Genomic DNA, 27,640 nt, shown 5'->3' with positions numbered 1-27,640 from the left:
TGTGGTGTGTGTGTGTGTGTGTGTGTGGTGTGTGTGTGTGGTGTGTGGGGGGTGTGTGTGTGGTGTGTGTGTACATGTGTGGTGTGTGTGTGTGTGTGTGTGGAGTCTGTGTGTGGTGTGTGTCTGTGTGTGGTGTGTGTGTCTGTGTGTGGTGTTTGTGTGGTGTGTGTATGTCTGTGTGTGGTGTGTGATGTGTATGTGTGTGGTGTGTGTGTGTGTAGTGTGGTGTGCGTGCGTGTGTGCATGCAGAGGTGTTGGCCAGGTTTTGTCCCTTGGCAATGGCCACCCAGATCTCTGCTGTGCGATTCCTGGGACCCCCTGAGCTTAGAGGAAAGGATGTCATCCACCACAGCTTAGCGTGAAATTCCAGGGCCGCGGCAGGGAGTGGGTGTTGTGAGTGAGGCTGGAACAAAGCATCCTGGTGCGGCCCTGCCCCCGCAGGTGAAGTGGGCCCACTTGCAGAAGCACCCAGAAGGGCCCCTGCGGCTTCACACGCTCTGCCTTGGCAACGGCAGAAGAGATGAGGGAGGGGGTGACGGGTGGATGGTGTGGATGCGGGCCACCAGCTGCCTGCCGTCCTTGCTCTCCTCCAAAGGCACAGCCCAGCACCTGGGGCTCTCCCCACCCGCCCCCCGTGCCAGTCCAGGCTGCGCACCCCCTTCACCACCACCCCCAGGGCAGATGAGGTCCCCCAGCTGTTGATTCAGCCAACACTTGCTGGCCACCTACCGGGGAATGGATTTCCTTCTGTCGTAGACGCTGCTCTCCGGAAGCCTGGTGTTTCTTTACTTTTTTAAACTGAGGTATAGCTGGTGTTCAACGTTATATAGGTTTCAGGTGTACGACACAGAGATTCACAATTTTTAAAGATTATACTCCATTTACAGTCATTATAAAGTACTGGCTATATTCCCTGTGCTGTACAATATATCCTTGCAGCGTATTTATTTTATACGTAGTAGTTTGTACCACTGAACCCCTTCCCCCTATCGTGCCCCCCCCACTCCCCACCGGTAACCACTAGTTTGTTCTCTACGTCTGTCTGAGTCTGTTTCTCTTCTGTTATAGTCACGAGTTTGTTGCACTTTTTGGATTCTACATGTAAATGATAACATACAGTATTTGTCCTTCTCTGCCTGACATTTCACTGAGCATAACGCCTTCCAAGTCCATCCACATTGTTGCAAATAAGCCTGGTGTCTGGAGGGGGAGTGTAGACTCAGCCCAGAGATCAGTGAAACGGGCAGGACCGGCCATGCTAAAGGAGGCACAGAGGGCTGCTCTGGGGTCCAAGGAGAACGCAGTTACTTTTGGTTGGGAGGATTGGGGGACGCTTCAAGGTCAACGAGGCATTGGAGCTGGGTCACGACAAGCAGGTGGAACCGGAACTTGCCGAGATGGGTGGAGGGTCCCAGGCCCCGGGAACAGAGTGGGTGGGCAGAGCAGGCTGAGTGGTCCCGAGGACTGAGCCAGGGGCCTGAGGACGGTACTTGGGAGGTGTAGACGAAGGGCAGATCCGGCCGATCGATCGTGGGGGCCTGTGTTATCAGGAGTGAGTTGCAGTCACAGGAAATGAGAAACCAGGGAAGCTTCGCGGCACTACCAGAGCTGGGACTTGGGGAAAGGGCGCTGGGAGTCAGATGGGAGGGGCTGGCTTCCAGGCAGGGACACCTGCCACAAGGCTGTGCCAGGTTATACGGCTAAGGCTAGGAGGGCCAGACCAGGGCGGTGGCCTCGGGGACAGAGAAAAGCCTCACCCTTCCTACGTTTCTACCCTCCTTCTGCCCTGCTGACATCACAGTGTCGTAGACTAGAGCGCGAGGGAGCCGTGGCCCCAGGATTACTCTGAGGTTTCCCAGCTCTGTGGCTCAGGTCTGCTCCCACTGGCAGATGCCTGGAGACCCCCGAGGAAGCTGGAGGAGGCTCTCTAGCGCACCATCTGCAGAGGGAGGGGGTCCTCAGCCCGCTGTGGGCCACAGCCCTCCACCCCAAGGCTACTGTGGCATCTGCCAGGAGAGGACGATTCCAGGAGCTTTCGGAGTCGGTGGGCTCGCCTTCCTCTGCCCTCTGCGAGGGGCCGGCATCGGGCAGCCCAGCCTCTTGGCGATTTCGGGACATGGCGCCAGAGATCAGGTCTTGATCGGTGCTGGGACCCGGGATGTCGAGCCTCGCTGGTTTGGGGGACAAGCCGGCGCTGCCTGTAAGGGCACGGGCTCTGGGGCAGGGCGGCCCCACCGCGGCAGCTCTGCGGAAGAGGTGGCCGCTGATTTACCTGTGTCGTTAGCACAGCAGGTCCCATGATTACCCGAGGAGGCTTACAGGCTATCAGCGAGCTCCAGGAGCCAATGGAGAAGGAAGGAAGATAAAGAAGGATTTAAAAAGAAAGTAACAAAAAGAAAAACTGTAATTTCGAATCCAAACCTCGTCCTGCCATGGCTTTGTTAACCCCCGGTCACTCTTTCGAGACATAAACTGTTGAGTGCCACAATTACTTCAATGATTACACTTTATCTTGTCCTACCAAAGTGTTAGAGGGGAACTGGGGAACACATTAAAAAAACATACTGCCCAATATAAGCATGATTCCTTCTAAAACAATTGCTCGAATCTCACCGCTACAGTTGTCAGAGCATAAAAATCCTATAGATGCTCTATGGGCCGGGCACAATTCATCCTCTGCTGCCTCCACGGTCGGCCTATTTGTCAGTCAAGGGAGAGCTTTGGGGTTTATGTCTTTAATAGGATTTAGTGGAGGGGCTCCCCAGATGCTCCCCCAGAACAGGGGGAGGGTGGCACAGGTCCCAGCCTCCCAGACTTTCCTGCTTAGCATACCTGCCCCACGGTCGCTAGCACCGGGAAGATGCTGAACGGAAAGCACGAGCTCTAAAGAATAAGAACAGGGCCACGTTCCAGCCCACTGAGGATGTTGAGAGCCTGTTCACAGTCAAGGTTGCAGAGAAGGACAACCACTGGGAAGCCAGCCTCACTGTGAGTGCCACGTGGGTGAACAGAACCGGCTCTGGCCTTCTGCACGTCCTTTCTGTGAAGCAAGGGTGGTACAACCATTGGCTTCAGGTGGTTCCGAACCCCAGGAAGGGGCAGAGCTAGGATGCCAGCAGAGGGTGGGGGGTAGGGGAGTGTCCCCTGTCCTCACTCTTTCCCTGTCCACTGGGAGACACTAGACAAGCCACAGCGTCTCTTGGCTCAGTTTTCCCAGCTGGAAATGGAAGTGGGTGGAGACGTCGGCCTGGATGATCCCAAAGTTTGCTCCCAACTCGATCATCCTCTGTTCCGAGAGGAATATGCTGACGAGTTCAGTTCAAATCCTGGGATTTGCAGGATGTTTGAGGATCTTTCCTGCACAAATTAAAATATGTAAAGTGTCCTGATGAGGAGGTGGTCGGTGATGATTAGAGAAGAGTTTGAAGGACCTGGGTGCCTCGAAGACCTGCCAGTCATCTGACACCTGAATCATCTGGCCGAGGACCAGAAATGTCCCCAGTGGACCAGGAGAATACCGCACATTCCGGCGACGTGGCAGGATGGGGGTGGGGTGGATAGCTCTTTGAATTCATGGACACTTAAATTACAAAATTTTTTTGGAGAAATCTGGTTTTGTTTTCTTCTGGCACTTGGAAGATAGCCGAGAATTGTCTCGGATCCTGTTGTCTGGACAAGAATGACCGGTGTTAGCTCATTCAAACCCTCCAATGGCCTGAGCATCCACTGGAGATAAAGATGCTTCTCGGGACTTCCCTGGTGGTGCAGCGGTTAAGAATCCGCCTGCCGATGCAGGGGACACGGGTTGGAGCCGTGGTCCAGGAAGATCCCACATGCCTTGGAGCAACTAAGCCCGTGCGCCACAACTACTGAGCCTGCGCTCTAGAGCCTGCGAGCCACAACTACTGAACCCATGTGCTGCAACTACTGAAGCCTGCGTGCCTAGAGCCAGTGCTCTGCAACAAGAGAAGCCACCACAATGAGAAGCCCACGCTCTGCAATGAAAAGTAGCCTCCTCTCGCCACAACTAGAGAAAGCCCGTGCGCAGCAACAAAGACCCAACACGGCCAAAAATGAATATAAAATAAATTTTAAAAAAAAAAGAAAAGAAAAGATGCTTCTCCAACGTTTGAAAAGAATTCCTTACCTTTGCCTCGATGGGCTCCTGTCTAAGAATTACACTTCTCAAACAAGCAATGTCTGAATCAATTTGGTTTTGGTCCACATACAAGTCCTCAAAAATCTTAGGGAAACATTACCTGTAGCAATATTGTGAGACAAAGTAACACTGGTTTGAGAAGTCGGTCATGAGAATACTTGGCAGTTTTGAAGGTTTACCGTGTGTCAGGCACTGTTCAAATGCTATTTATTTAGCCTTCACAACAAATTCGTGCAGTAGGTATTATTATCCTGTCCATTTTATAGGTGAGAAAACAAGCACTGAGATGTGCTTGCCTAAGGCTCATGACTGGGAAGTAGCAGAACCCAGACTCAGACCCAGGCAGTGGCCTCCAGAGCACAACTCTGGACCACTCTCCCTCACCGTCACTTTTAGCTTCAGACAGACCTGGGCTCAAGGTGGGGGGTGGTTGGTGGGCCACTTAATTCTCCCTTCGTGCTCCTGATGTGTAAAGCAGAAATGGTGATCCCCAGTGCGACTTCGTGCAGGTTCAGTGTGCTAAGCCCGTGAAGCACTTAGCACCCAGCACCGGCACATACAGGTGCTGAATAACTAGTAGCTCTCAGTAACCATAGTGATGGTGGTTCTTGTAACTAGAGGACAGTCTGAATTGTGTAGTGGCGAGAGCAGTGGCTTAGCAAAAGGAAGACATATGGTCTGTTTAGGAGTTAGATCTCTTTGTTGATGCAACAGAAAATTCAGCTTGAACTGGCTTCAGGATAAGAGGAAATTTGGCTGCTCAAGGTACTGAAAAGTCTTGAGGTGGACTGGCTTCAGGCGTGTCTGGATCGAGTGGCTCGGTCAATGGCATGGAGGCTTACGGTCTCTTCCCCTGGGCTCTGCCTCCTCCACGGGGCTTCCTTCTTGGACTCCATGTGCTGGCAAGAGATGGCTTCCAGGAACTCTAGGCTTCATCATCTCAGGTTCAGGTCCAGCAGGAAAGAGCATCCCTGCCCCCCAGGGGCTCCAGCCAGGTCCAGCCATTAGCTCTGATTGCCTCTGGTTGGGACTCATGGCCAATCCCCACGGCCCAGAGAATGCAGGGCTCCGATTGGCCAGCCTGAGTCACATGCTCCATCCCCGGACTGAGTCAGGGAGGGGTGGCTTGCTCCCTAAAGAACACTTGGATGCTCTTACCGTGAGAGCACCAAACGCACCAGAGCCACATTCAGCTCTGCCACCCATTAGCCAGGTGGCAGATCACAGGGCGCCTCTCAGTCAGAGGGGGCTCGTGGGGCCGACGGGGATGGTGGCATGTGCTCATCTTCCTCCAGAGCCATTGGAGGAGCAGACGGACATGAGGGGCTCCAGAGTACGTCCGTCACTCTGGAGGCGCCTGGATGACCGCTTGGGGCCACTGTCTCCTGATGGGGTTGACCCACTGCCTAATGGGGCAGGGAGGGGACGGCCGTGGGCTTGGCTTCCAGCATCCCAGGAGGACATGGCCAGTCTAAGCCATAAACAGGGCCTCTGTAAGGCTAGTGAGGGGGGGTCATGTAGCCTGTAGATTTGGCTCCTGGGAGAGGAAAGGGGGTCAGAAGAGGGGGAGTGCAGCCCTCTGACAGCTGATCACCCAATGCCTAGCTGTCCCACGCTCCATCCTGCTGGGCCCGGGCTGCCCACCCTGAGCACGATTCCTTCCCTCAAGCTCTACATCCCAGAGAAAGGCCCAAGGCTTCTTATCCCAGGGTTGGTTGGAGCAACCCTTGCAGTGATTTCTAATATGTCAAAAATGAATTCAAGGTGAGAGCAGACGACGCAGGAGACAGAAAAGGAACCTCATCCAGGCTCAGGTTTGCCAACTGCAGGGCGACAGTGGCCCGTGTCCCTGGCCAGTGCCTGGCAAGCAGGAAGCAGCAGGCAGTTAACACCCCGGCCGCCACTCCCAGCCTGGATCCACCCCAGTGGAGGCACTGAGCATCATGGTACCTCCAGCCACTGGGTCCCAGGGAGAGACGACCCCCGATATCCTGACCTCCTTCCGTAACTCCTTACAGGTCAGCCATCCAGGAACTAATGTCGCCCATTAAAAAAAAAAAATCGATTTCTGTTTTTCAGCCCATTTCTCCCTGGGAGTAATGAGTCTCCTACGTTACCTGCCCACCGTGCAGAGTTTGTGCCACAAATGACTCCCTGAGCTCCAGGGGGGGACCCATATTCTTAGTATTCAGGGAGCTGGAGAAAAAAACACACACGTTCACCTTCTTCTCCTTTTTCTGACCTGAGAGACTTTGAGTCACATTTCCCCTCGGCTTTTGTCTTTCTGACCAGAAAAATCCGTATCTCTTTTTCCCGTGGCCATCCACCCCTCCTGGAGGGATGCTCCCCTCTCCCGTGCATTCGCGGCCCCAAATCGAGGTTCCTGATAAAGAGCCCTCGTGTCAGACTCTCCGGGCTTGGTCCTTCCTGGTCCCAGCAACGACTCTGGACAGTGGCTTCCAGAAACCCCAGGGGTCTTCCTGAGTTGATGGGTGGCAGCTCAGCCCCACCAGCCCCCACAGGCAATTTGTTTTACTCTCCCTGAGCACACTGCCCTGCGCTTTGCCCACGCTGGGCTCCATCTGTCACTTTGCATCCACTAAATAGATCCTCTCGTGACCCGTCGCAAATGACTCGGCGCTCCATCACCCGGGACAGTTTAGCGTCATCTGCAAACGTGGAGATTTTATTGGGCATTTCTTCCCCCAGATCATGCAGGATGATTATAAGTAAGGCAAGGCCTGGCCCTGAGCCAGTGTGACTCTCCTGGCTTCCGTTTGTCCATCCAAAAATGTGCCCACACATCCCGCCCCACAGGTACGGGGGTGCAGTGGGGTCCCGCTGCACGATTAAACGTCCTCCCCAGCGGCATCCTCCAGGATGGCTTAACCTTCCAGGGGCCTTTGGATAGAACTTGCTCAGAGGCTTCCAGAATGTCTGGATGGACGGCATCCTGGGCTTCTCTTTGAGCCCAAGCGTCTTTATCTGCTCGGGGCGAGTGGCACATTCTTCTTTACTTCAGCGGTCCCCGGGTGGCTGGGACTGTGACAGGCGTGATTTCCCACAATTAGTGTGTTTTTCCTACATCACCTGTGGGTTAAAGAGGACGGAGCAGGCCAGCCCCTAAGCCGGCAGGGTTCCCGGAAGCCCACACCAGGTGGAAATTGTTTAACTATATTCCCATGACTGGAAAATTCTGGTAATTGTGTAACAGCGGTGGCGGCAGCAGTAGCACTGAGCAATTACCCAGGGTTTTTCATCTTCAGACCACTTTATCCACATTAACTAATTAAGTCTTCCAGCCTCCCTCCGAAGCGGGGAAGGGCTGCCGGCCCCCGACTCCCTCCGGTGCTTACGTGGGCTTAATGAGGGCCGCCCGGCCGAGGGGCCACGGGAGCTCCCCCGGGGCTGCAGGCCTCTGCCCCCACTTGGAGCAGGAGGGGAAGCCCCGTGTGGGCCCCCCAAGCCTCTCCCAGGCATCGCCCCCCCCGCCAGGTCCCCCGCCCTGCTGAGCGCTGGCAAAGGAGCAAGGAGGTTGTCTGCGTCCCCTGCCCTGCTGGACTGGACCGGGGGATCCGGTACTCAGCCCGTGATGCAGGGCGTCCGGTACCCAGCCCGTGAAGGCGGCCTGGCTCCCAGGGAGTGTGCAGCTGACAGCTGGTCTGGCCTGTTACTGGGGGCTCCGGGTGCCTCTTTTGTTTCCTACTCTCCCTCTTTTCTCTCTTTTCTTGCTTCTTCAACAGGCCCCAACTTTGGGGACCTGGGTCTGCGCCCCCAGTCGCCAGGTGCTCAGTTGCGGCTACCCCTGCCTTCACCCCACAGCACTGCCTGGCCACAGAGGGTGTCCTGACCACCGCAGGCCCTTGCTGTGGAGACAGGGGTTCTGCTGCCTTGGCCCTGCCCTGCAGAGCTCACAGGCCGGCCCCATCCCTCTTCTCAGCAGCTCCCCGCACCCCACAGGCTCCCTGGACCCATTTTCACTGTGGCACAGATGCTAACTGGGCCGCTGATGCCCAGGGCACCGAGGCTGGGCACACAAGCCTCCATCCACCGTCCAGCGAGTTCCCTCAGAGCCTCAGGGCCCCAGTGGAGGGCAGGCGCAGTGATGCGGGCTTGGGACTGGGGGCTGGGGGCTTGGGGCTGGGGACTGGGGGCTGGGGGCTGGGTGGATTGTGGAGCCCTGAGCTGAGAGTCTGCATCCCTCAAATATGTAACCATGGCACCTGCTTCTGTGGGTTGTTGAAGGGAGTGAGTGAGGAATGCTTCATGGGGCTTGAAGGGGGGCCCGCACACAGCTGACACTCAGAAAGCAGTCTTTGCAAACAGAGGCGCCCAGTAGGAGGTGTGCGCTGGGGGTACAGGCACGGTCCTGCCGCCTGAGAAGCACCCAGCACACACCCCGAGATGGTGGTAAAATGTGGACTCGGTCATGGGAGCACCTGAGTTTCCCCAGCTGGGGAAGAGCAAACCAGGAGGGGAACAGCAGGCTGCAGGGGCCGGCAGACCCCAGGAGACCTGATGGGCACAGCGGCCCCACCTCGTGCCTTTATCCAGAGTGGCGAACAGGTGCCAGGCCGCCCAGGGCAGCTGGAGTCCAGGCCAGAGGATTTTTCTCTGCCTTGCAGTGTGGTGACACCCCCGGCCCTGAGCTGCCTGGTATCATCATTTATTCATTCCCTAATAAATCCTGCCCTTCTTTCTGCCTGCTCTGCACTCCTGTTTTATGGGCGCCTACCCTCGGTCATGGGGAAGGCTCTGCCTCTGAAGATCAGGCTTGTGGGGCTTTCAGAATCTGCATCAATGATGCTGATAGGACGAAGGCAATCACAGAACGGGCTTGCGGCGCAAACGATGCTGATTTACTCTCTGTCTCCCTCCCCCCGGGCTGGTGGTGCGCAGACCCGGCCCCCTCCCCCGGCGGCAAGCGGGGAGGTGTGTGGCCACTATTACATGCTATTATGACTTTCTGGGTAATGTATACATTTTCACTATCACACAGCCTCTCTCCTTCATTTTTCATGAGAACTGGCATGAGATTAATGGCCAAGCCACAGAAGAAACGGAGCACCATGCCACCCTGGTTTATCAAACGCTTAGCGTTGACGCAGCTGCAGACAAGGGTCAAACAGATGTTGCAGCTGCATTTTGCTTTAACAAAACCAACAGCCTTTTGCATTTTTAACCACTTCTTGCGCCGCTGTCCTGCTTACTCCACAGAAAGGGAAGCTGCCTCTTCCCTCCCAGCGGAGGGTAGGGTCCTGGGCTGGGGCTGCAGGACCCCCAGCATCCAGCCACCTGGTGCCCAGCGCTGGCCATGGCCGAGAGGACGTGAGCTCCCCAAGCCTCTTGCTCTGGGCAGCTTGAGCCTCTGGTGAAATCGCGCTACTTTCAGCCCATTCCAGGGTCTGTGGTACAAACCCTGGAGCAGGCTTGAGCTGCAGGAGGCGCGGGGCTCAGCTTCCCCGCCGCAAACCGGAACGCCTCCCCACCTGCATCGCAAACCGGTAACAGATTACGGAAGGCCCATTCGGATCGGCTGTGGGTCAGGGCCCTTGCCTCCTGAGCCCCTTACCTGCCTCCCCTCTCTCCAGCAAGGTTAAGGCCGCTTGTACTCATCTCCCCCGTCCTAAAGAGCAGGAGCTAAGGCTCGGCCAGATCAAGTGTCTGCCCACCGCGAGCACCCCTGCACCTCAACCCTCAGCCCTCAGAGCCAGAAGCCACGGGAGCTGTGGGCGTCTCCCCCAGGCTGGAGGTCAGGGCTCTCCAGGGGCAAGCTTGGCATCACTGCCGCCCCCAGTCTCTGTGCCACCCCCATCCACCCTGGCTGCCACCAACCTGGGCTTCCCACGTCTCTCTGCTGAGCGCCTCGGCCTATTTCGTTCTGTCTCTCCTTCTCTCACCCTTCCGCCACCTCCCCCTCCTGCCCCAGCCCTCCAGGCCCGGGTTCTGCCACGGCTGGGGGGACCGAGTGCGGTTCCCCCTCGTGGGAGCCGTGCGGAAAGGGCCTGTGGGAGCCGTCAGAGAGACACCTTGCAGCCCTTCTCCACCTGCCACTCCCCCGAGCTGCTGCGCCCGCCTCGCCCTGGGCACCAGGGTCTAGAAATCTGTAGTGTCTGCGGCAAGAGCTTCTGCGGATTAAGCCGGATCACAGGTGCCGCCACTGGCGCCCCGACTGCCCCCTCCGCCGCCGCACCGGCGCTAACACCGCACAACAGCGCTAAGCCTGGCGGAGGAGCGGACGGGGGCTGCTTTCTTGTTCAGTCTCCCTTCCTGAAAGCCCCGTCACTGTCATTAAGAAGGTTAAATCCGCTGTCCCCTCCGCCAGCCCCCGTGCCCTTCTCCTGCCTGTCCCTACCCCACCTTTACGCGCTCAGCCCCGGTCCCAGGCCTGCCCTCAGGGACCCCAGAGGCCCAGGGTACCCAGATCAGGAAGGACGGCCCACGCGTAAAGGGGAGACAGAGTCCCCCGCCCTGGCCTCTTACCTGAGCCCCTCACTGTTTCCAACAGGAAGCCCCACGCCACACCCCGGGTCGGGGAAGAACTATAGTCGCAGCTGCTGCGAAAGGGGGGCTCTGGGGAGGAAAGGGCTGTGGGCACAGTGCGCCCAATCGGTCAGGCGTTTCCTTAGCAACCTGAAGGTCCCCTGAAAGCAGCTTGAACGCCCGGCGAGCCTCAGGCCAGGCCAGGGAGGGGCCCCAGGGGAAAGGGACCCAGGAAGCATTAAGGGCCCTTGTCTTCCAACAGCTGCCGGAGGCGCTTTCGCTGGGCTCTGAATTCCCTCAGAGGTTCCCAAACTGTGTTCCAGAGGACACTAGGGTCCCAAGAGGTGCTCAGCTTCAAGGTCACATAGGCTTGGAAAACCTGCCCACAAAGTGCCCACCAAGAGATCCTCCTGCACGGGGTGCCGCCAAGGCTCTGACAAGTCCTGCAGCCAAGGAGCTGGTTTAACTTTAGCCCAGCATTCTCTGTGGAGCATTCCAGCCCCTCCTGTGCCGCTGGAGGTAAAGGTCCCCAGCTTGTTCTCCTGGCTCCCATTTGTTCCCCCAGCTCAGGTGAAAGGCTCCAACTGGAAAAGATGCCCTAGGAGACAAAGTCTAACTCGGCCCCCAGAGATGCCCTTCCAGCAGCTACAGCCCACAGTCCTCTGCCTGGCAGCCCCGCAGCTGGAACTAGGTCGACAGCAAGTCCAAACCTCACATTTCCAAATAAAACCTGAGAAGGAGCTGGGTTGAGGACCAGCGGAGCCTAGCACAGAGGGGCCGAGAGCTCCGGGGCTTCTCCGTGGCTACCGCCCCCTTCCAAGGGGGTGGACACTTCCTCCCCCTCCCAGGCCGCTTGTCCTCTCCTCACAAGTCCGTCTGTCCCTCAGGAAGGATAGCTGGGGTGGGGAGAGGGCTCCAGGGACCCATACCACCCGCCCCAGCCAGGCCAGCACCCCTGGGGCAGCTCAGCTGTCACCCCCCTCAGCACTCAGTAGGTGAGCAGAGCATCTCTGGTGTGCCAGCCCCGCTCCGGGCTCCAGGAACCCCCCCGCCACCACCGAGCAAGACAGAGCCCGGCCACCAGAGCTCTCATTTCTAGGTGGGAAAACAGGCCAAAGCCAGCAGAAACTGCTCAGAAATGAGAATTGGGCGTGGGTGCTGTAAAGAAAATAAAGGATGCAAAGGGAGTAGGGCCCGGGCGGGGGCAGGGTGTCACCATGTCTGAGGGGGTCTCTGAATACGGTGTCCAAGAGGAGGTGGCATTGATGCTTACGCCAATGGGTGGCACAGAGCCCACCAGCCAGAGAGGACAGCTCAGGAGAGAACGCACGCGGCAGATTCGGGGAACATGGGTGGCAGGAGCGGGGCGTGAGTGGCCGGAGAGGAAAACAGACGGCAGGGCCCTGTGACCGTGTCAGGAGTGTGCGGCTCATTCTCGGGCCAGGAAGCCGGTGCCAGAATCAGAGGGTCAGGCCTGCTGGGGCTGGGAGAGGGATGGGGAGGGAGGGGAGAGAGGAAGTGAGGAGATGCCGGGGGAGGGGCCCGGACGGGGTGGGCTCCTGGGACGAAGGGCTGAGTGGGTGGGGCAGGCTTACCTGAGGGGGAGAATTGACAGAGCTTGGTGATGGACGGATTGGAGGGAGAGGAAGTGAGGAGAAGGGCTTTGACCTGGGCCGCTGAGGGCAGGTGGTACCATTGGTCATTGGGTGGAGCCTGGGCTGGGCCAGCTGTGGGGAGCGGCCGTCAGGCTGGGCCACGTGAGCCGGGGGCATTCTGAGGTCCCAACAAGAGCTGTCGATGGGCAGTGGGACAGGTGAGCTTGGAGCAGAGCCGGGAGGTGGGGCTGAACGGAGAAATCGAGGAACCCTTGGAACGTGGTGGGCTGAAGGCCGTGAAGCTGGCGGAGGGTGCTAAGGGGGGGTGGGACATGAAGGCCCAGCTGCGAGACCTGGAGAGAAAGGGGCGTCACGACAGTAAGAGGAACGTCGGGGCAGACGGACTTTCAGCAAGAAGGTCCGTGTTGTAAGTGTGTAGACGGCCTGCCAGAAGCCGACTCCGGTCGTGCTCTCCGGAGAAACACCAGCGTTTTGTTTGTTTCGGGGTTTGGTGACACCTAGGCGTTAGAACAGCGGGACCCTGTACGGATGGGACTTCGCACATCGCCAAGGCCCCGTCGCGGCCCCTGCTGCAGCCTGATGGCGGGCAGGGGAGGGGGGCGGGCTGTGTCCTTTTAAAGGTGAAGAACTTGAGGCACCAAAAGGGAGGGAGGGGGTCTCCTAGTCCGTGGCTTTTTCCAGAAAGTTATGGAAGTTCTTTGAGACGTTCACTTATCCACAGCTTCCCCTCCACAGCCGCCCTATTGGGCTCCCCCAGGCCTCTAACACTGGACAGGCCTCCTGGACGTTTGGCGGGGGGGTCATTGCCAAGGCCACCGTCTCCTCACAGGGACGGCCTCTTGCATCTTCACGGACGTTCTGTAGCCCAGGGAGAGCCTCTGGGTGAGACCTGCGACCTGCAAAGTCTGACGTGGGTGGTAAACCCCAGGGAGCCGTTAGAGGATGTCAGCCCGGGGGTGGGGGTTGGGGGGGGGGCAGGCCGGCTCCACAGCCGTCCAGAACCGAGAGTCTGGGCGGGTCTGGTGGGGGGTGTCCTCGTGTCCCCTGGAGCCAGCCTGCCCCTCCCTGCCGACAGCTCCGCACTCCCTGAGGATCTGACAATGTTATAAGCCCCCCATGAAACTGAAACATTGGGACTCTACGCCTAATATATATTTCTGCCAGAAACACCCAATAAAATGTACAACTAGCGAATAAAATCACAACGTTGCCAAGAAGTGCTGTGTGCCCCCAATTTCCAAAAATACCTCAATTACTCTGTGTCTTAAAACCAGCCTCAAGCCAGGAAGCCGTTATTTAAAATTCAACTCAGGAGTTTCGGCCTCAGGAACTCCAGGCCCTGGGATGGAATTTGTGTTAAAGATATAAAGCATGACACAGGCTGCTTCTGCATTTCCGAATCCCAAACCCAGCCTCCTTGATGCCGTAAGGGACCGGGGCCTTCTCCTAATTGTATCAAGGCACAGGGCCCAGGATGGAGGCTCCTGGGAAGGGGATGTACGTGTTGGGCACATCCCCTGAGTTGAAAGGGGCCACAGTGGATTTTGAATCCCTAAGTCCCTGGCTACAGATGTGGGGTCCACAGACCACCGGGTCTGTGCGCTCCTGCAATGCAGCGTTGATGCGCCTTGGGGAGTTCTTCTGGGCTGGGAGTGGAGAAGCCACAGCCCTCATCAAATTCTCAGAGGCCTTAGACCCAGAAAAGGTTAAGAACCAGCCTTGCCTCTTAGCTTCCTACGAACACCCTGTGTTCAGAGAAGCTGCCCTGCCCTTCGAAGACACAAAACCAAAACCAGGTGTCAGCTGAGCACAAGTCTGGGAGGAGTACGGATAGAAAATCCAAAGTCAGCCTGATTCAACTCTGCAAAAAAGAAATGAACAGCAGGCGTTGCCGGATGCTGTGGTAGCTCCCGGGCACTGTCCCTGTGCTTGAGCAGACGAAGGAAGCTTACAGACTAGTAAGACAATCTCTACCCAATCTCCACCCTGCTGTGGTGGAGGTACAGAGGGTGAGGTATCCAGAAAGGCTTCCTGGAGGAAGAGGTGTCGAGCCTGTGCCTGTCCTCAAAGAGTAGGTGGAGGCTGGTTATGCAGAAATGGAGCTGGACCCTGAAGGAAGGAATGGGACTTCCTGAGATAGGGGAATCTGGGTGCTCTGGGGCAGGAGCTCAAGTTCTGGGGGTTTCGGTGCATGGTTTCTGTGCCCTTTGCTTCCCAGGCCCCCGCCTGCCCTCCCACTGCCCTGGCTTCCCGCAGCTTTTCCAGGTGCCCAGGCTGCGCTCAGTGGGGCAGTGGGGCAGGAAGCTAAGGGCCTTTCATTTCCCAGACATCTGGCATCCTGGCTTCCTCCCGCAGGGCTGGGCGCCTGCTCCAGGGGCTGTGATCAGAGGAAGCCCTGAGTGGCCTGCGGGCCCCTGCGTCCCTTTGATCCCTACTCTGTCTTGCTCAGTGGCCGACGCTGCCGTCTGGACAAGCACAGACTCAGGCAGGAGCTCCCAGCGCGAGGAGGCCACTGTGCTGGTCGGTAGAAAGAACAGAGGGCTGGGGCACAGGGAGGATGGCTCCCTCTCTCCTGGGCCACCCCATCCAGGCCACGGGCATGACAAATCTACCTAGCCCACCTGCCTCTTGGGCATATTGCAAGGACGAATTTAAATATGAAATGGGAAGGCAGTTAGCCTGGGCGAAAAAGAGGTCACCAGATGTCTCGGCAGGACCTGAAAGCAGAGTCAGAACTGTGGCTTCCAGCCCCAGCTCTGTGCATTGCCAGGCACACAGCTTTGGTCAAGTCACAACTTCACTGGGCTTTCAGGGTCCTCATTGCAGACAGAAATTGCCCTGCCCAGCCCTGCCCTGCCCTGCCCTGCCCAGCCCTGCCCTGCCCAGCCCTGCCCTGCCCAGCCCTGCCCAGCCCTGCCCTGCCTAGCCCAGCCCTGCCCAGCCCTGCCCTGCCCTGCCCAGCCCTGCCCAGCCCTGCCCTGCCCAGCCCAGCCCGTGTCCCCAGCTTGCATGGGCACCAAATGAGCTAAAGGCTAGAAAGTGCTGTGAAGAGAATAAAGTGCTGTGCGATGTCAGGGATTATCATTGTTATTAAGGGGCGTGATTACCGCAATCCAGAAAAGCTGCCATTAACGAGAAACCTCCTGTTCGTGTGGATTTAATTTCCTGGTTAACTGAGCGTCGGCAAGAAAAAAAACTCTCCGTTCCAACCCTTATTGAAAATCTTTTAAAATTATACCAGTGTGCTTTCCTGCACCGGTCATGGAGTCGTCTCGAGTCCTTATTTATTAACGCACTGATTGAGTCACATATTCATGTAGTACTCTGGCCCTGATCAGATCCTAAAAGGTGACCGCAGACCCAGGCTCCTCCATGCCCGGGTCCTCGCGCCCGCCCAGGACTCAGGGTTGGGTATCCAGAGGGAGAAACCGAGGAGCCGTATCTGGCAAATAGCACAGGACGGGACCTTCCAAGTGGCTTTTCCAGAGTTCCCTGCAGCACCTTGATATATTATTATGCACTTCCTTACGGTTCAAGAAATACTTTCTGGTTGGGGTAGGAGGTTTTTCTGCGTTTATTCAGATGCATTATAAAGTGACGTGGCTGCTTTTATTTTAACAACTTTGTCAGGACTGACAAGACCCAATAAACAGCCTCACCCTCTGGGGGGCCACGGAAAGCCACAGAAGGGCCTGTGCTCTTTGCAGTGAAGCTGCTGCCCCACAGAGGCCCCCGTGGTGTGTTGCTATCAGAGCTGGTGCTGGGTGGAGAGCGACGCAGTCACCTTGAATTGGATCTGATGGCAGGAGGCTGCCCCATTTCAATAAAACCACTTGGGGACAAAACCATGCTTTCACCATCTTCACGGGGAGAGTTCTTCCATTCATAAGCTCCGAAGAGATTTCCAAGGAAGATTTTCCAGAGGTTCCAAGTGACAGCTGTCTCCTGGGCGATGCTTAGAGATGCTTGTGCAGGGAGACCACAGGCTGAGGGGCAGAGGGGCATCCAGCCCTTAGAAGTGGATGACTTGGACTTCCCCGGTGGTCCAGTGGTTAAGGCTCTGCACTTCCACTGCAGGGGACACGGGTTCGATCCTTGGTCAGGGAAGTTCCACATGTCACGCAGGGTGGCCAAAAAAAAAAAAAAGATGCAGGTGCCTTAAACTCTAGGAACTCCGTTTCCCCCTTAAGAAGAGGGTGGTGGTGATACCTGTCAGGGACGTCCAGGGACCTGCAGTGAGGAAGTGCGTGTAAAGAGCGGAGCAGGGGCCGGTGCTGCTGGGGCAGCTGTGGGCGTAGGTCCGGGACATGAGGCTAGAGGTACATTTAACTTCATGTGTGGCCCTTAGTTACACATGAATCCGCCCACATGTAGAGCAGTGGGTCTCAACGGAGGCCAGTTTTGGCCCCGGGGGGGTAACAGGCAATGTCTAGAGATTTGGGGGAGGGGGCGGGGTTTAATGGCATCTCACCAGAGGCCCGGGGTGCTGCTGGGTGGTCCCCCACCGCAGACAATGATCTGGTTCCACGGGTGAGTGGTGCCCAGGTTGAGAAAGCCCGGCGTGGAGATGCTCAGCCTGTCTGTACCTGCTGGGGTGACCTTGGGCAGGCTCCGTACCACCCTCATGCTACCAGTGTCTGTGCTCTCCCCCCAGAACCCCGACATCGTCCTGGTGCACTACCTGAATGTCCCGGCCATCGAGGACTGCGGCAAGCCCTGCGGGCCCGTCCTCTGCTCCATCAACACCGACAAGAAGGAGTGGGTGAAATGGACCAAGGAGGAGCTCATCGGGCAGCTGAAGCCCATGTGTGAGTAGGCGCGGCCGGTCAGCCAGGGCCACCCAGGCAGGGCCAGAGGTCCTCTGGGGCCTGGGGATCCGGGGGCGGGAGCCCCATTCTTCTCGGATGACAGTGAACTTAGCTTTTACAAGGACCCTGCCCAAATCCACCCGGTCCTCGGGGGCTCCCTATGCGACGGCCAGGACCCAGATATCAGCCCACGTTACAGATGAGAAACGTGGGTTCCAGAGCACAAAACCCGTGGGCGAGGAGCAGAGTGGAGAGCGCCTGGGACCTCTGTCTTGCAGGCCACACACAGGGGCACGGTGGCAGTCCGGGGAGGGAGAGGCCTGTGGCCCGCGGCCAGGCTGGCCAGGCTCCTGCCCTTGGCCCATCTGCTCCTGGACACGGGGCACCCTTGGCTCCCAGACAGGGAGGCACACAAGTAATGGGAACTGAGCTGGATTTCATTTTGTCAGCAAAGCGACGCTGCCGGGAGCATCTGTCAGGAGCAGAGCTCTGAATGCAAAACACCGAGCGTGTCCGAAAAGCTGGGACATGGCCGGTGCCTGGTTTCCACGGGCAGCCGGCGGGGGCTCTCGGTGGCATCTCCTGCTGCCTGGACGGAGGGCTCAGGGAGGACAGACCCGGGGAAAGCCGTCCAGTGCACAGGGCCCTGGGTTCCGGAACACTGACCTCTGAGGCTCAGGGCAAAGACCTGTCATCACGCTAGACCTCAGGGAGCGGGTCAATGGGGCCGCCAGAACCTGTGGCCCCCTTGGAAGTCGGGCTGCGGGGAGGAAACACATCCAGGGAGCAGCTGAAATGTCCTTTCCTGGGCGCAGCGAGTGTCCGGTCACTGAGGTCCACCCCCATGCTGTCCTCCTCAGCCGTGTGCCCGTGGGGAGGCTCCAGCCAGCTTGGCCTCGCTGCCGCCACCAGGAACTAAAGCCAGGAGGCCCAGGGCCTTCCAGGCTCAGGCTGTGCCCGGTGGAACCCTCCTCAACTGCAGCTCTGACCAGAGCCGTCCTGTTGAAGCCACCTGGTACCCTCAGGACGGAGCATGAGCTCCTGGGTGGGCCCGCAGCTCATCCACCTGCAGACCCCACGCTACTGCCCCTGCCCAGGGAGACATCAGAATGAAGTCAGCCTCCTTAACCAGAAGGGGACACGCAAGCCTCTTCAGAGCTCTGCGGAGCACCCAGAAACTTGGGAAACATCCCAGCTAATTCCCGTGATCCTTTGCCACCTGCCACTCCTCGGGGCCCCGCACCGTGCTGGCACGTGGGAGGCTCTCTGTAAATATCTGTGAGGGGGCTGGGTAAGCGTGGCTGGGCCCAGCTTGAGCCCCTTTCCGCAGGGGCCCGAGCACCTGACAGAGGCCCCCGGTGTCCAGGCCGGAGCTGCCCAGTGGCAACCCTCCAAGGCCAGGCCAGGGACTGGGGAGCAGGGCAGTGGTGCTGGGTCTGCTCTGCCGCCCCGCCCACCCACGCCTTCCATTCCGTGGTGCAGGGCTTGTACTTGACCTTGGGTTTCCTCCCCCAGAGCTGCCCACACTTCCTCTTTGGCAGAGCCTTGGCTGCGTGGGGGCAATGGCTCTGATAACCGCTGGCACTGGCACCACGCTGCCAGGCCAGTCGAGTCCGGGCAGCCAGGCGCTGCAGGTGCGCACCTGGTTCTGGGACTGCTTCGCTGTGTGACCTCAGGCCAATCACTCACCCTCTCAGAACCCTAGTTCCCTTTCTGGAAAGTGAGGGAAAGCATCCAGCAGTCTCTGTACCAAGACCAGCAGCATCCGGCCCCCCTCCAAGGGGCCCAGCTTGGCTCCTGGGCCTCTGCAGACCCGGGTCCGAGGCGCTGAAGCCACTGTTTCATCCCATGTCCTGGGAGGTTCCAGAGACCGAGCTGGCCAGAGATTAGCCAAGGGGATGTTCCCGAGGAGAGAGATACCTTTCAAGGTGGCCACCCCAGGCAGAGGCTCTGGCCTGGGCCCTCCTAGCGCCTCTCAACACACACCGATGGCCGTTCTCTTGTAAGCCACCCTGTGGCCCCTCGCCTCCCCATTCTTTTATCTGAGCTGCTTCCTTTTTCTCCCCTCATTGCCTCCACCCCCTTACAACAGCCCCCATCCTCAGAAGGGGCCCCACCTGGGAAAAGTCCCCCTCCCACACAGGAGCCTGTCTGAGTCCAACAGGAATGCCACCTCCCACAGCAGGCAAGGTTATGAAGCCATGAATTCCAGGGGCTGGAAACCAGACCTCGCTCCTTCTCTGATGCTTAACTGGAGGGAACTGTGAACGCCTTTTAAAAGTCTGCAGTGCATCAAGGAAATTATGTAAAACTACAACAAACACCCCATAAAGCTAATCACACTTGGGTCCCTGGTGTCCAGACACGAGAGCAGCGCAGTGCAGTCACTCAGGGTGTGCATGTGTGTCTGTGTGTGTGTCTGTGTGTGCGCGCGCGCGCGTAGCTCCGGTTAGACATGCACAGCCCGGAAACACAGCCCGGGAAATACGGCTCCAATAAAAGCTTTAGATGCCGATTGGGTTTGGAACACACACAGAGCACCAGCTACCCGTGTTCGGGGAAAGCAGAGGTATGCTGGGAGCCAGGAAGGCATCAGATTGGGTTCCACAATCAGGCGTGCCACCCCAGCGCTGGAGCCAAACACGTTAGCTTCATCACATTTTCACATAAATCACATTCCTTCAAAGACTTCACAGGTTGACTTCTTGATGTTTCCAAATTTCTCTGCCCTGCAGCAGAGTTGTCAGTGGTTTAATCAAAATGTTGTGTTCATCCGTGGGGAAGGAGACTCTGCTCCTCCGCCTTCGCCTCACCTGTTGACGATGGGGTGGGGAGATCCTACAGACGCCAACTTCTGAGCCAGACGGATTCCAAGAACCCCACCTTGACTCTTGCAGGGGTCCCCTTTAGTCCTATGGGGGCTTCCCTTCAACCTGCAAACTGAGGGATGCCTCCTCCAGACTAAAAAAAAACAAAGACAAGGGGGAAAAAATTAAGATCTCTGATAGGAATTCCCGGTCTATTTCCAGCAACGCTTCCCCTCTTTTGCAGTCCCTTCTGTGGTATTTAGAATACGGGTCCTGCCGCTGTGACGAAGACAAAAAGAATAGTGGCTTAAAGCTTATTTCTCTTTCACAGAGAAATTCTGGGTTGATAGGGCAGCCTCACAGTGTCAGGGACCAGATCAGCCGCCCAGGCTCCTTCCAACTGGTTGCTCTGCCATCCCTAGGGCGTTGCCCTCTTTATGTGGCCCAAGATGGCTGCTCCAGCACCTGCCATCGTAACTGCATTCCAACCAGAGGGAAGGGAAGAAGAGATGGAGGGCAAACTTCATCCCTTTAAGGACGGGGGCCAGAAGTGGCACACAACGCTTCCACTCATATATCATTGGCTAGAATTTGGTCATAGGGTCACCCCTCGTTGGCAAGGGAGTCTGGGAAGTATAGTCTTTTCTAAGCACTACCATCCTAACTTCCTTTGGGGATAGGGTTCTGCATGTGAGTCCTTCAGGGCTGAGTAGAGCCAAGTGCAGCCTAGGGAGCCTCCTGTAAGGCCTCAGCTGAGAATTGCTCAGCTCAGCTCAGCTCAAGGCCTGAGGATGCCCGTCCGTCTGAGGGTTGGAGTTTATGGAACTCAAGTGAGCATGATCTAAAGGTCAGCACATCTCATCCTGGAAACTCCAGGATATGTTCCAGCGCAGCCGGTCTGAGAGACCACCTGCTTTGGACCCGGCGAACTGCCATAGTGCGAGCGGGGGCTGGGCAGGTGGGATCCGCTCCTCCCGGGTCAACCTTGAGTGGGAAGAATGATGGGCAAGACAAGCTCTGTGCCTCGGTCCCGCCAGCCTGGCGGGAAACTCGCTCAGTGATCCTCGGCTGCCCCGAACCACAGTGGCCCGAGCCCTCCACCCTCAGGGAGTCAGATGGAGCCAGTTCCCTTGGAGTGGACCCTCAACTCTGAGCTCCGCGGCTTTCTGCCCTGCCGCATTCCTTCGCAGCCCACGAGGGGACGGGATGCCAGCCGCTTCCCGGCTAGCAGGTGGTGAGGATTTTCCATGCAGAGTGAGGGATGAGGGCGTGATATTTAAGCTGTGTTCTCAGCCCTTCCCCAGCTGTCCCCCTCTCCCTGGGGCTCCGCTTGGAGCGCCCTAGCCGGCCAGGTGGCCCTGCATTGCCCAGCAAGCCCTGGGCCTCCTCGCAGGCCTCCCTGGGCCCAGAGGCCACTGGCGGCTCCACCGGCTATCTCTGGGCTTGGCTCTGCTCTCGCTGCCTTCCTGGAGCCCCTCTATCATTGCTCAGGGGTCCCGGGGCCTCAGTGGCACTGGGTGGGCAAAGCAGGAGAGCTGGCTGGGGCGCCCCCATGCCGACGTCCGTGCACCCCTCAGTGCACACATGCACACACGGCCCACGACCCACAGGGACATGCGTGGGGACGCACGTGTGAGTCAGCAGGGCCAGGGCTGTTTTCTAGCCCCTCCAGCCCCAAGGCTCTCTCCAAGAGCCCTTCAACACACCACCACCGTCCCCTTACCGGCTCAGGTGGGGACACCGGCACTGTCTGGGCCAGAGCAAGTGCCTGACCCTCCCCCTGAAAGTGGGTGAAGTGGCAGTGAGGGCGGGGGGATGGGAGCAGGGAGTGGGGGTCCCAGCTCCTCCTCTGACCAGCAAGCGGCCTAGCACGGGTCACCCCAGCCCTCCTAGCAGCATCGTCCTTCAGGGCGGGATGATCGTGGGCCCTTCCCTGCGGCCCCGTGGCTGTCAAACGACATCGTGGACACAAAGTATGTAGGTGTCGGGGCTGCGTCGGAGCCAGAAGGCCGGTCCTCTCTCCTGAGTTTGAGGGCTCAGCCCCTGCTAAGCCCTGTGCTGAGGGGCACCGGCAAAGACCAGCTGGACGGCCCCTCGGGAACTCCTGCGCCCCCAACACCAAACCAGAACAAGCTTCTAGAACCTCTGCTCTGAGCTCAGCCCAGTGCCAGCCCTGCAGAGGCTGTCAGGTGGGGAAAAGCCCGGGCCCTGCCCTCAGGAAGACAAACCCAAGAGGCCGGACCGGCTGAGGGGCCCGAAGCAGACGGCCTGAGAGCAGAATACACGGCTCTGCCTTCAAGTGCCCAGACATCCAGGAGACCCAGGCTCGGAGCAGTCGGGAGGCTCCCTGGTCCCCTGGCCTGGAGGAACGTGCGGGACAGACGGGAGGCAGGGAGGCTGGGTGGGCAGCAAGAAGGAGAGAGCAGGCAGGGGTGCACACAGGTGTGCGCTGAGGTGACTGCAGTGAGCCTCACGTTTGAGGCTTAAAGGGCACACTGAGTACGAAGTGATGGAAATCGCATGGAGGGAGAGGTGTAGATGTCATGGGAGCCGTGTTATGGGTGCGGGTAGAGGCCAGGTTGAGTGTGAGGTGGTTAAGGTCATGTTGACGGGAGGGTGGGGGGAGGCGGAAGTCACGTTGAGTACACGGGAGTGGAGGCCATACTGAGGAAGCCGTGTTGAGTGTGAGGCAGGAAGTTATGTCAAGAATGAAGTGATAAAGTCCAAGTTGGTAGTAGGGATGGAGGCCATGTTGAGTGTGGAGAGGGGTGGAGGCCATGTTGGTAGTGAGAGTGGAGGCCATGTTGGTAGTGGGGATGGAGGCCATGTTGAGTGTGGAGAGGGATGGAGGCCATGCTGGTAGTGAGGGTGGAGCCCATCTATATTCAGTGTGGGGATGGAGACCATCCATATTCAGTGTGGGGAGGGAGGCCACGTTGAGCGTGGGGAGGGATGGAAGCCATGTTGGTAGTGAGGGTGGAGGCCATCCATATTCAGTGTGGGGATGGAGGCCATGTTGAGTGTGGAGAGGGATGGAGGCCATGCTGGTAGTGAGGGTGGAGGCCATCCATATTCAGTGTGGGGAGGGAGGCCATGTTGAGTGTGGAGAGGGATGGAGGCCATGCTGGTAGTGAGGGTAGAGGCCATCCATATTCAGTGTGGGGAGGGAGGCCATGTTGAGTGTAGGTGGGCACAGACCAAGCCAAGTGTAAGGTGATGAGGACCATTTTGATGGTGGTGGAGCCCATGTTCAGTGTGGGGTTCAAGTGTGCCCCCCTAGCTCCCCGAAATCCTCAGTTCTCCGAGTCACCTTGGTCCCTGGGCTCCTGCAGCCTGTAGGTGTTCCAGAAGCCGGGGTGTCAGCCCCTCCCCGTGCGCCCTCCGGAGGAGCACAGCCTCTGTGCCTCCGTGAGGCCGGGACGGCAAAGGCAGGGTGGCTGGAGACAGGAACCCCCTTGCTGAGACGTGGCTGATGCGGCGGAGACCAGAAGGAACAGACTGGTTCTCAGCGGCGTCTTCCAGGAGCTACTCACCCCGCAGGTTAAGCCAACAGTGAGGTCCCTCCGTCTCCAGAGCCCCCAGCCCTTCCTCTGCCTGCCGGGGTTGACCTCACTGTTGCCACACCCAAGCCTCAGGTTGTATGCCAAGGCGCCTGTTGTTTTTTCATTATTTTCCAGACAAAGACCAAAGACCCAATAAGAGGGGCGGTGTTTATTTGTTTTGCTTTTTTGCTTAGATTGTCATCCTGGTGATTATAGAACATCAAGAAGTAAAATCAACAAAGGCTTTCCTTTCTGGGGCCCACACCAAACCGGTTCCTGGTCGACTAGCGCCACCTGGTGGCCTGCAGCAGCAGAGCGGCTCAGAGACGTGACCTCTCCGGAGGCGTCCCACTCCCCAGGCTGGGATGGGAGCAGGCAGGCAGGGGGCACGACTCACCCCTGCCCGTGGACCTGGTGCCGGGAACCTGCTCTGTGATTCTGGGTCTGGGAGGGGGATGGGGGGGCTGGAACAGACAGAAGGGGGCCCTAGGGAGCCTCCTCTCCCATGCGGTCTATCCTGATCAGGCATAGCCTGGCCGGTTGCAGGTGGAGGGGCTGGCAGCTTTGGCCCGTGACCAGGAACGCATGCTTCAAGTCTCAGTCTGGGTGATGGAGGGGCACTTGCAAAGCAAGTCGCATAGCTGCTGTCCCCATGGAGCTGCACGCGGGGGTACCGTGAGTTGGGAGGGAAAGGTGGGGGGTAGATCAGTCCAGGGAAAGGGGAAGCTGTTGTCACCCAGGGCTGGAAGGTTTCTTTCTGGCCAGAAATATTCAATTAGCAGCCTTTTCCAGTGTTCCCATCTCTGGAGTTAGACTCAGGGTAGGAGTGAGAGACCAGGAGTCAGGGAGGAGAGTGTGCACCTCCAGGCCGCCCACCACGGGGGCTCAGGGAAGCCAGAGCAGCTGTGGTTCCCCCATCTCTCGCTACCCACCACCCCCTGCCAGTCCTTCAAGGCCCGCAGAGCCTGGGCACAGACATGGGCTCAGTGCCGGCAGCAGTGGCCCATATCAGAACCTCCGGGGCAGGTTGATAAAAGGCAGGGCCCTAGGAATCTAATTTTTTTTTTTTTTTTTTTTGGGCCATGAATCTTGCGGGATCTCAGTTCCCTGACCAGGGACTGAACCCGGGCCAGGGCAGTGAAAGCGTGGACTCCTAACCACTAGGGCTGCCAGGGACGTCCCAGGAATCTGAATTTTTTAACAAGCAAGATTCTCCTGCTTTTTGAGAGATCCTAGCCTAATGCAGTTTCCAGCGAGAAGCCAGCCAAGGAGCCCTGTTGCAGAGATCAGGGTCGGCCCCTTTTTGGGGCCACAGGCCTCTTTGAGTATCAGCTGATTCTCAGATCCATGTGGAAGTGAGGCTGGCACCGGAGGCAATGCTGACCTTGAACTTGTGCAAAGAGTAGGGTGTATCACTTCTGGGTGTTTCAGGACCCCGTGAAGTCTTTCCATAGACTCTGGATTAAGACATGGTACCAACCCTAGAAGTTTCCTTGGGTTGAAAGTTAGATGTTAGTGTCAGGCACATAATGGGGTCTTGCCAGACACTTACCGACTTGAAGTCATGAGAAACCCTGGAGCCCCATAAAGAGAAGCACATCTGCATCCCCGTGGCGGGCCCAGGGCCCAGGACCGCAGCTCCTTCCCTAAGTGCAGAGGCGTTAATCAGTGGATGAAGCCTGTGAGGGAGGCCCAGAGGTTCTGCCCCGCCTTCTGCCTGTGTCAGCTGGATTTGGAGTCACGGAGGGAGACGGTTCAGTACACAAGGGCCTGGGGAGGATTCCCCCGTCCATCTTGCTTGTCTCTTTGGTTAGGAGCTGCAGGGATGAAGAGCAGGCAGCGTGGGTCTCCTTACATCTCCCACTCTCTCTAGGACGCCTCCCGGGCACCGCCCAGCCTGGCGCAGGGGAGAGCAGGCAGTGCAGAGGCAGGAAGAGGCAAGGCTGATTTGTTTTCTTTAATTGAGGTATAGTTGCTTTACAATGTTGTGTTAGTTTTAGGTGTACAGCACAGTGATTCAAATGTATACATATATACATATATATTCTTTCTGTCAGATTCTTTTCCCTTCTAGGTTACTACAAAATATTGAGTATAGTTCCCTGTGCTATACAGTAGGTCCTTGTTGGGTATCTATTTTATATGTAGTCGTGTGTATATGTTAATCCCAAACTCTTAATTTATCCCTCCCCCCACCTTCCCTTTTGGTAACCAGGAGTTTGTTTTCTATGTCTGTGAGTCTCTTTCTGTTTTGTAAATAAGTTCATTTGTTCCTTTTTTTTTTTTTAATTTATTTATTTTGGGCTGCATTGGTTCTTCATTGCTGCATGGGGGCTTTCTTTTTAGTCACAGTGAGTGGAGGCTACTCTTCGTTGAGGTTCACTGGCGTCTCATTGTGGTGGCTTCTCTTGTTGCAGAGCACAGCCTCTAGGCACATGGGCTCAGTAGTTGTGGCCCACGGGCTTAGTTGCTCCGCGGCATGTGGGATCTTCCCAGACCAGGGCTCGAACCCGTGTCCCCTGCATTGGCAGGCAGACTCTTAACCACTGCGCCACCAGGGAAGCCCCCCCTTTTTTTTTTTTGAGATTCCACATATATGCAATATCATACCATATTTGTCTTTCTCTGTCTGGCTGACTTCACTTAGTAGGATAGGCTGGTTTTAAATAGGGATTACTTCCTTTTCCTGCTCTGCTGGAAGGATCCAGGCTTGTTTTGCAAATGTGCCTTTCTCCCTTGGGCTAAATTTTATTTAGCTGGTTTGTCCCCCACATCAGAGAACTGAAAGAGAAATACTTATTTTGATTTGCTCTCCCTCATTGGCTACTTGCCCCCTCAGGGCCGCTTGGGCGCCATGCACTCCCTGCTGTTACAGAATCCCCTGCTCCGACTCTGCCATCCACTAATTCCAGGAGCTTTGATGGGGGTCCCTCTGTGCTGGTGGGGAGGGTGTGCCTGACTACCTCCCAGAGCTGACACAGCCCTGCTCATGCTGGGGGGTGATTTTGTTAAACTTAGAATTTGTTGCCAACATTTTAATCTCCAGATTTTCAGCTTCTCTTTGAAAATTGAAGGTTCTGGTAGGAGGCGAGAGACAGCTACCCCTTTCTAGGGCGCCACCTCCGGGCACACGGAGGAGGGATCTGAGTCCAGGGTCTCCCAAAAGCAAGACGGAGACCCTTCGGAACCCAAAAACCTGGTCCCCTGCCCCCGCTGCTAGTGGCCCGGAGGGGCTGCCGGACAGGTGGTCACTCCTGCCACCTCTGCCCCTGGGCAGAGCCTGGGAGAAGAGGCTGCAGTCGAGCCTAAAAGAGAAGAGAATTCAGAGCCCACGTGGTTCCCAGATGTGGGAGAATGGCTAAAGCTTCTTCTCCCACCCCCCGCCCCCCACTGCCAAATTGGGCTTCCATCCAACATTGCTAGACAATCAGAGAACTTCAAGCACACTCACGCTCTCACTACAGAGCAAAGAATTCCCGGCCTCGGTCACAATGCCACTCAGCAAATCAGGAGATTCTGCGAGACTCAAATCGCTCCACGATGCACATCCTTGGCCCAGTGAGCGGGGCCGGTGCGGAACCGCTCAGCCAGGCCACTTTTTATGCCACTGAGCTTCTAGGAGATTGCCTGTGAGGTCAAGTGCAGAGGTACGGGGAACTCCATCCCCACGTGGCCTGAATTTCCTGCTGGTGCGGCCTAAGCGGCCCAAATCAGCTCCCAGTTGGGAAGCCCTTCTCCCCGCCCCTCCCCTCCGAGGTCCCTCCCACCTGGAAGAAGTCCTCAGACCCTCTGCCTTTCCCTGGGCTTGTTCACTGTTGGAACGAAGCCGATGCCTCCTGGTAAAAGATGGAAAGGGGGGTCTTATGCCCCACGTCCCCTGACATTCCGAACCAGGAATTACAAGCCCATTTGGGACACAGCCCATGCGTGCCCGCGCACACACACGCCACCGCGTGCCCGTGCACATACACGCCACCCTGTCCCCGCTCAGCCTCCACACTCCTCGAGATGAGATTTCTGAAAATGTCCTCAGGACCAGTAGGAGAAGGAGCTGAGGGTGAGACGGGGAAATTGAATCATATGTGGGTGTCTGGATATGAGAAGTTAAATCTAATGAAAATTTTATCCAGTTGAACCAAGAAATCAGAAGCCGGGCCTTTACTCTTGTCAACAAGAATACAGTGAAAATTAAACCAACGCGGCTGCCATCTCCCATTGACCTTGT

General features: G+C 57.4%; 1 protein-coding gene across 6 annotated transcripts in view; it reads left to right on the top strand.

Moving 5' to 3' along the window:
- Positions 1-27,640, top strand: part of CAMTA1 (calmodulin binding transcription activator 1) — an 894,875-nt gene that overhangs the window by 765,443 nt on the left and 101,792 nt on the right. For all 6 annotated transcript variants that reach the window (XM_027110324.1, XM_027110321.1, XM_027110323.1 and 3 more), the window contains one exon: positions 16,913-17,066. In XM_027110324.1, coding sequence (XP_026966125.1) covers positions 16,913-17,066 — 154 coding nt within the window. The remainder of the gene's footprint in view (positions 1-16,912; positions 17,067-27,640) is intronic.

The sequence above is a fragment of the Aethalodelphis obliquidens genome, unplaced genomic scaffold, assembly GCF_003676395.1.
Source record: "Aethalodelphis obliquidens isolate GAN/ISIS:26980383/991018 unplaced genomic scaffold, ASM367639v1 scaffold9, whole genome shotgun sequence".
In the NCBI taxonomy this organism is placed as follows: Eukaryota; Metazoa; Chordata; class Mammalia; order Artiodactyla; family Delphinidae; genus Aethalodelphis; species Aethalodelphis obliquidens.
This window is presented reverse-complemented; position numbering and strand designations above follow the sequence as displayed.